The 8939-nt window shown below is 42.8% G+C and overlaps 2 protein-coding genes across 2 annotated transcripts; both read right to left on the reverse strand.

Moving 5' to 3' along the window:
- Nucleotides 1-329: 329 nt before the first annotated feature.
- LOC308565755 (olfactory receptor 5B2-like) lies at nt 330-1277 on the reverse strand (the record flags this gene model as incomplete). The annotated part of the gene is made up of 1 exon (XM_081155356.1): nt 330-1277. The coding sequence occupies one exon, from the start codon at nt 1275-1277 to the stop codon at nt 330-332; it is 948 nt and encodes a 315-aa protein (XP_081011482.1).
- Nucleotides 1278-7616: 6339 nt separating this feature from the next.
- Nucleotides 7617-8561, reverse strand: LOC308565756 (olfactory receptor 5B12-like; the record flags this gene model as incomplete). The annotated part of the gene is made up of 1 exon (XM_081155357.1): nt 7617-8561. One exon carries the CDS (start codon nt 8559-8561, stop codon nt 7617-7619), a length of 945 nt encoding a protein of 314 aa, XP_081011483.1.
- Nucleotides 8562-8939: the final 378 nt, after the last annotated feature.

Here is an 8939-nt window from a genome sequence, read left to right on the forward strand (position 1 = left end):
AAACTCTTGGAGTTAAGCAGTCACGCTGTGAGAATGCTGGCCTGAAAATACTAGGATGAAAGACTTCTGGAGAATGAGAGACCATGCAGAGCAGAAGTGGCCAGTAGCCAGATTGAACATGCAGAAATGTAAGGCCATCTCGACCCTCTCAGCCCAGCTGATCGTGCAGAAGATACGCAACCTCATGAGTGAGCCCGCGTGAAAGTACTTGCCCTTAGAATTATGAGAAATAAACGCTGTTGGGTTAAGTCACTAAGTCTTGTTGTAATTTGTTGCATAGCAATAGACAACTGATCGACTACACAGATGTATAATATCTCTAACTAAAATTATGTGCTGAGCAGAACCTTCATCTTCTTCATGGCTTTTCTGAAAGCATTATTAACCTCTTTATTCCGCAGACTGTAGACAAGAGGGTTCAACATGGGGACTATGATTGTATAGAACACAGATGCCGTTTGGTCGGTGTCCAGGGAGTGGCTGGAGCTGGGCTGTAGGTACATGAAGATGACAGTCCCATAGAAGATGGAGACAGCAGTGAGGTGGGAGGCGCAGGTGGACAGGGCCTTCTTCCGCCCCTCTGCTGAGCGCATCCTCAGAAGGGCGATGAATATGAACAGATAGGAGGTCAAGATAACCGTTAGGGCGAACAAGACGTTGAAAGCTGCTAAGATAAAGAGCACTATCTCATTGATGGAGATATCAGAGCACGAAAGAGCCAGGATTGCAGGGATATCACAGAAAAAGTGATGGACCACGTTGGAGCGGCAGAAGGACAGGCAGAAGGTGAAGCCAGTGTGGATGGCGGATTCAACCAAGCCCCAGACGTAGCAGCCCACGGACATCTGAACGCACACCCGGGGCGTCACGATGCTGGTGTAACGCAAGGGTTTACACACGGCGGTGTGACGATCATAAGCCATGACAGCCAGCAGGAAGCAGTCTGCACTGGCAAAAGCGATGAAGAAGAACATCTGCGCAACGCATCCCCCGTAGGAGATGACTTTGCCCCCTGTGAGGAACCCCGCCATCACCTTGGGGGTGACAGCCGAGGAGTAAGCGCAGTCCACCAGGGACAGGTTACTGAGGAAGAAGTACATGGGCGTGTGCAGGCAAGAGTCCAACAGAATTAACGCGATCATCCCAAGGTTTCCCATGAGCGTGATCAGATAGACGAGAGTGAATATTACGAAGAGGGGGACCTGTAGCTCTGGTGTGTCCGTCAGTCCCAAGAGTCTAAACGCGTTCACCTCTGTGCTGTTCTCCATGGAGGCCATTTCGAAATCGTGTGTCACCTGGCAGAACAAGAGAGGCAAAATGGATGAATTACTTACGCGTGGGAAACGACTCACAGCGTGCCCACGTCACCCACATGCCATGAGGGCGCCATGACCCCGTGACCAGTGCAGGGTTCCCGATGACCAAGACGCTGGCACCTCTCACCCCCGCCTTCCGATCTGTAAGGGTTTACACGCGTTCCTTAGCTCCACACCCCCTCAGGTATCCCAAATGACCGTATCTTCAAAGTATCCATTGCTTATTTTCATTTGGGTTGAAAACTTCTGCTTTCTCTGTCACTGAGCCTGTCATCCCCTGACCACGTAACACTCACATTAATGGAGGACTTTCCATGTGCCAGGTGGCCTGAGAAGAAGGAACAGTACCTCGCTTAATGTCCCAGCCATCCTACTAGGCAATCACCAGACAAAAATGATGTGCCACTGCCTTTCTGGATGAGAAGTGCTGGGAAGATTGTCATTTAAGCAAGTGTGACCCGCCTGGGATCTAAGAAAGGATAGTTGCCCTTTCACTTCTCAGTGAAAACTGTCCCCCTTGAAACATATGCCAAAAAAAAAAAAGAAATCTCAAAACTGTGACCATTCAAACAGTGCTCTGTACAGCCTGTGCCTGGCTTCATCCTCGAGGGAAGCGGCAGAAGGTGGAGGAAGGTGTTCATTCTCATTTCATCCCCTTGGAAAGCAACCTAAATGTCCCTGAGCTTGAATTTCTTCATCCAAAACATAAATAAATAAAGTGGGCATTGCATTTCCTATTTTACTCTAGGGAATTCTCATAGCAATTTTAGAAGGTGCGTTGAAGACAACACGGGTCTTTAGAGAGGCAGCGTCTCATGGTTGGTAAAGAGCATGGTCTCTGGAGTCATTCAAATTCCCGCATCTCCACGTGCCAGGTGGGCAGCCCTGGGCAAGTCACAACCTTCCTGGGCCTCAGTTTAAAACAGGGGTGATAGTAATAGCACCTTGCCAAGCTGTTTGGAGAATTTAATGAGTTGACGTGTTTAAATCACTCAGAATACTGCTTAATACATAATTAGCATGCAATAAGCCCCATGTTTTAATATGATTAAATAAATATTATTATTATTAACAGTAGTTATAGTAGTACATAAAAGATAGGTTGAAAGAGAGTAACAAAATAAACCTAACAAAGCTACTGGAACCACATTACTAAAGAAACATGTGAATGAGTGAGCTCATAACTTAAATCCAGATTTGTTTACATAAACATACTATTTTTACAAATGTGAACAAAAAATGGAGGCTGAGTTCTAGGGATAATTACAGATACAAATTTTGAGACGCCATCTTTCATGGCATGGTTTCTGCCCGAGGAGCCTATTGAAAGCTGTACCAATCAATTCACCCAGTGCATACTCTCATTACAAAATAACCTCTACAATGTTCAGAATCCAGGCTAAATATCTGGTGGGACCTGATGAAGTCTTCAACAAAGGATCCCTTACTGCCAGAATTATTCAGCCTCGGAGCTCTTTCCCTCACACTCCGCATGTAGTCCATGAGCACATCCTGTATGTCTACCTTCAAAATGTACCCCGAGTCCATTCACTTGTCACCACCTCCAGTGTGACTACCCCAGGCCAAGCCACCCTTTAGGGCACATCTGGTAAGAACTGAGGCCCAGAATGGATCGTTGAGATGGAGATACGGGAGCTGAGAGATGGTGGGAACTAAGGAGTAGACATTGAAGGATGTTGAAGTTTTGTCTTTTCAACTAGATAGTAAATATGTCCTACAGACAATGTCTTTTTGACCCCTAACAACAGTAATATCAACAGCGTAACGGGGAGCCATATAGCCTTTCAGTCCGGGTACTATTGCCCTAGTTCATATGGATTCAAACCCCTCACAGTCTGAATCCCAGTTGAATGCTATGGAAACAATGCATAATATAAACAATATATTATGTTGCCTTACACTCCCCCCAGTGTGTCTAGTATGTAACTGAGCGCACAACAGATAATAATTAAGGAGACTTAATTATTTCATAACTGTAAGTCTATCTGAGGTAGTAAAAAGTGCTTGAGATTTAGGACCACACACTATATTTGAACTGTAGCTTTTTCATTTCAAAGTTTGAACACAATTTTAAAATTCTCTAAAAGCCCCCCCCCCACAAAAATGGCGAAATGGAGGTAACTGTTTTACATATATTGAGGGAACTTTATTTTACTTATCTGTCCATTGCTTTCTAGATTGGCTCTTGGAAAAGCCTTGGTTTACTATCTTTGTATCCAGGTGCCCAGCACAGTGCATGGCACCTATTACACAGCCAATGAATTTTTGTCGGATGAGTGAGCTAGTGAAGAAATGATTGCTGTTTCTATATGAAAGTGGATCTCCAAAGATAAAAACTCTGAGACTCTAGATGAAAAATCTAAGAGGAACAGAATTTACATGTATTTCATCGATACTTTCATAGAATATACTCTTCATGAATATCTTTTATAAAATAGTCCACATTTATTCAATACAGTTAATGTCAATAGCTCTCTTTAAATTCCCCTGAGTACCTACTCAGTAAAATATATTTAAATCACACGAGGAACATATGTATATCTATTAGAATATAATTAAGAAGAATATTCTATGAAACGCCTTTTTGTTGGATCAATACAGTTTCTATATTCGCCAAATCGTTGACCAGTAAACCCTCCATGAATTTGTTTTGTGAGAACTTAGAATTAATTTACTACAAATTGTCCTAGACCAATATTTTACAATGACTAGTCATCACTGCTGACACACGGCACTCCCGGCGTGCAGGTGTTTTCCTAGGTGTCCTAAGTACTCGGCGCATGTAGGATAAACCTCAGAGGGCAAAGATGCGCTGCGAGTGAAACCGTAAGTTGGGCCTTACGGAAGTTTTGCTTCTTGGGTGTGTGTGTGTGTGTGGGTGTGTGTGGGTGTGGGTGTGTGACAATGCAAATCACACCCTTTGCTGTGGATTCCTTGTTCAAAAAAATCTAAAATCTTTGATGAGGAGCCTTGGAATAGTTGGCTCCAAGTTACACGTGAGACTTTGCTTTCATAACACAGGACCATGAACTTCAGAATGGGTCCAATGAACAGGCTCTAAAAACAACTCATTCAGTGGTTCACTCATTTATTTATTTGTTCGCTCACTGCCTCACGGAACACTTACTCAGTGCTCACCATTTCCTAAGTGCTTTCCTAAGCACAGGAATTTTAAATGATGAGAAAAATGCCATCCTCTGTAATTTGAGAAAAGTCACCATTTTCCTAATGAATGGAGGTTGTTGTAGCATCTGGACTCTGGGTAAACAGCACGGAAGCCTCCGAGTATTAACTTTGGGATATTACACCCTGAAAAACCCAGAGGAAGATGTTGCCCTTGTAACTTAACATAGCGCACCTTCCAGTACCTCCACCTAAACAGACCATGGAACTGAGCCAGAAGGTTACCTTGCTCTTCAAAGGGAAATGATACAACTTCACTTACGATCCTCAAGTTGTCAGTCCCACTCAAAAAGAAAGACGGGAGCCCATTGAAGTCCTTACTTAATGTCTGGACACAAAGATTTAAGTTCTCTAAAGGCTGGGAAATATAAGAAGAGGTAATTATCAGGTGACAATTATAAAATATTTTCCAACCTGTCTCACAGGGACACAGTTTGGAGCACAAATAGGAGAAATGTACTCTGCAAATGCTCAGCAGCTCCAAGAAAGAATCATTATACTCACCATGACAACATTTTAGCTTGGGGCTTTACCCCTGACCATTGCTGCAGAGTCAGGGTAATACATCAGTGAAGTAAGGTCACTTAGTAAATGGACAAAATTTTACATTAAGATCAATCAAAGAACACCAAAGAGCCTTTGGCATACAGGCTGGTCCCTCTAAAATGATGTTAAATAGTCCTGTTGAGATGTTAGAGGCCAATGACTGGGAACCAGAGGGATTTATGTGTACATGAAGGTGTCAGGGGACTAGTCACTTAGAGAGAAGCAATTAGACTGTAGAGACCTAGCTTAGTTTGTGAAGCACTAATGTGTTTACATTCCTTGGGGTTATTTCTTCTTAATAGTGCAGATATCTCCAGCAAAAGATTCAGACTTAACTTCCCTGGTGGCAATCGGGTGGGATCATGAGAGGGGTACTAGAAAGTAGGCTGGGAGGTTATAAAAGTTGTGTTGCCCCACGTCAACGTGGCTTCCTGAAGTTCATATGAAAATGGTTGCAGGTGTAGTAATTCCCGTCTTTATAAATGGAGATGACAGTGCCTGCTTCACACCGCTGTTAGGAGGAGCGTATAAGTTAATATTTACGTTTTTAACACAGAGCCTGGAATACTGTAAACTCCCATCAAACGCTATAAAACAATTGCAAGTCTTACTTTCTGTGTGTGAGAAAGCCCCCATTCATATGAGTGTCTATTTTCTCCAGAAGAAAGCCTTTATCCCTGGGAGGCCTTAGAAGTCACTGCGAGTTAACTCCAAAGACCCTTGCATGTAGCTGTGGGTTTGGAGTGCGTGTTAATAACTAATAGGTGGAGAGATAAGACAGAGGGGAATCAAAATGTGAGCTGCTTAAGTTGTCAGCAAGTTGGAAGACAAGAATTCATCTGCAGCACATTTGGTTTAGCCACTGAGTCACAGACAAAGCCAAACAACCCTGGGACTCACACACACACACACAATTCCAGCTATATTTCTATGTAGAAACTATAACATGGACACCAGGAGCTGAGAGACGATGTTTTTCTGGATGCCCTTTACCCAAGCTCTTCCTATTTGTGATAATTCCCCACTGTGTGAAAGCTGGTGAAAAGCAAAGAGTTAAAGGAACAAGTCTGAAAAATTAAGGAAAGTATAAGAGCAGTGTCTCTCCAAATAGAGAAATCAATTAAGATATAGATTCTAAAAAACAAATAGAAATTCTTGATTTGAAAAGAAAAAGAAATAAAGATTTCACTAAAGTGGATCGGTAACAGAGTTAAACTGGCAGGAAAAAAATCAGTGAACTTTAAGACAGGTCAGTTGGGAACATCCAGCCTGAGAGACAGAAATAAAGAATAATAATAAAGGAAAAGCATAGTCCCAGAGAAGAGCGGAAGAACACAGGAATGTCAACATGTGCATCATAGCAGCCCAAAGGGAGAGAGGGAGGGCAGAAAGGATATTTGAAGAAAGAAATGGCCAAAAATTCTCAGATCGGAGGAGAGAAAGGGAGATACACATAGATTTAAACTGCAACATAGTGAGACTCAAAATGTTAGCAGATATGTACATTAACAAACTTATAGCATTTACATACAAATAAGTTATTAATACTATTGTCTTTTTTGGTAATCAAACTTTAAAAATTAGGTGTTACATTTTTATTTAAGTGAATCAAAATATGCTTTTATCAGACTTTTCTTTTTCCTATATTGTGATATTTTTCCTCTATTAAAATTGCCATATAAACATTATTTTTAGATATGACTTATTAATATGGAAATTTGGTTGGGAAAATAAATGCCTGCGTAAAGGCATGTGTTTTCATTACAAACAAGAACAAAGAATCAATAATAAATCTACATTCAAGGAATTTTGGAAATATTTTTATAAGGTTAATTGAAAAATATAAAACCTATTGCTTTTTTATATGTAAAAAGATCAAGTGAAATATAATTTAAAAAATCAAACGTACATGATATATAACATACAGTTCTACTAAGTAAAGTATTTATATTAAGATGGGAAGGGAGGACTGGATGAAAGAAGGTGAAGGGATTAGCCACAGGACATTTAGGCATAACCCACAGACACAACAGTATGGTGATGGCCAGAGGGAAGAGGGGCAGGGGCTGGGTGGAGGTGGGCAAAGGAGGGGAAACGGGGACGTATGTAATAATGTCAACAATTAAAAAAAAGAATGTCTTCTCCGACACAAAAATAGTTGTTTTAAATTCTACTATAACAACAGTCCTATCTCAATACATCTTCACTAATTTTTCCTTCATAGGTATGTGGCTTTCATGAGTTTCTCATGAATGATGCTTGTGTGTGCATATACTTATATGTACACGTGAGTGTACATGTTCATGTGGGGGTGGGAGTGAACATATTTATTGAAAAATAATTTTAAAAATAAGAATTATATATTCATGGATGATTCTTCTTCAACTATTATTCCCAGGTGTCATATTTTTAAGACTTTTGCTTTGTGGACTTAATTAATAGCTGGGGAAATGACTACAAGGAATTAGGAATTGTGTGGCTAGAAAGGTAAATATTTTCCCCAGATAGATCTGAGCTGTAGGAAACTATCTTACTGTTGATTCTGTATAATTAAAATATGGACCCTATGGAGGACTTTGCCTTCCCTGCAGCCTTCTTGAGTGCACCCTTGACCTCTTTGTTCCTCAGGCTGTAGACCACAGGGTTCAGCATGGGGACGACCATAGTGTAGAACACGGATGCGATTTTGTCGGTGCCCATGGAGTGGCTGGAGCTGGGCTTTAAGTACATGAAGATGCCTGTCCCATAAAAGATGGAGACCACAGTGAGGTGGGAAGCGCAGGTTGAGAAGGCCTTTTGGCGTCCCTCAGATGAACGCATCCTCAGGATGGTGAGAAATATAAACAGGTAGGAGATCAAGATGACCAGGACCGAAAAGAGGTCATTGAAACCCACCACCAAAAAAATAACCATCTCGGTGACGTAGTTGTCTGAGCATGAGAGAGCCAAGAGAGGAGGAGCATCGCAGAAAAAGTGATCGACCACGTTGGACCTACAGAAGGAGAGCCTGAAAAGGTCCCCAGTGTGGACGGAGGCATTCAGGAGGCCACAGGCGTAGGAGCCTACGGCCAGACGCGCGCACACCCCGGGTGTCATGGTGCTGGTGTAGTGCAGGGGCTTGCACACTGCTGCGTAGCGGTCATAGGCCATGGAGGCCAAGAGGAAATTTTCCACAGTGATGAAAGCGACAAAGAAGAAGAACTGGGTGACACAAGCATTGTAGGGGATGATTTTCTCCCCTGTAAGGAACCCTGCCATCACCTGGGGAGTGACAGCTGAGGAGTAACCGATGTCCACCAGGGAGAGGTTGCAGAGGAAAAAGTACATGGGAGTGTGGAGGCGGGGGTCGGACAGGATCAAGTGGACCATCCCCAGGTTCCCGAGCAGAGTGAAAAGGTAGACGAGGGAGAAGGTGATGAAGAGTGGGACCTGCAGGCTCGGGTCATCTGTCAGCCCCACAAGAAGGAACTCGGTCGCCTCGCTGCTGTTTTCCATGGAGATCAGTTGGGAGCTCGGTGGCTGCCCTGCAGCAGTGAGGAAACAGAGTCAGGGTGACTCGGGGGGGCAGACTCTGCTGGCATCAGCCAGCATGTCCACTCGGGGTCTCATTTCACGACCGCAGCAGCGTGTTTCCAGAATTCTCTACATCTAAAGCGTGGCTATGACAATAAAATGTAGTTGTAGATTATTGATAGATCATAGAATATCCAGGTCAAAGGATTTAGAGATAATACGTCCTACTCTCCTAGTCTCATAGAACAGTGAATTAAGATAAAGAGGAGAAAAGAAAGGATGTCTGCAGGGTTATCGGGTTAGTTGCTCATGGAAGGAGCACAAACTCCCAATTCAAAGTTTACAGAATAACCACAAATT

The sequence above is a fragment of the Miniopterus schreibersii genome, assembly GCF_964146895.1.
Source record: "Miniopterus schreibersii genome assembly, chromosome: 12".
Lineage (NCBI taxonomy): Eukaryota > Metazoa > Chordata > Mammalia > Chiroptera > Miniopteridae > Miniopterus > Miniopterus schreibersii.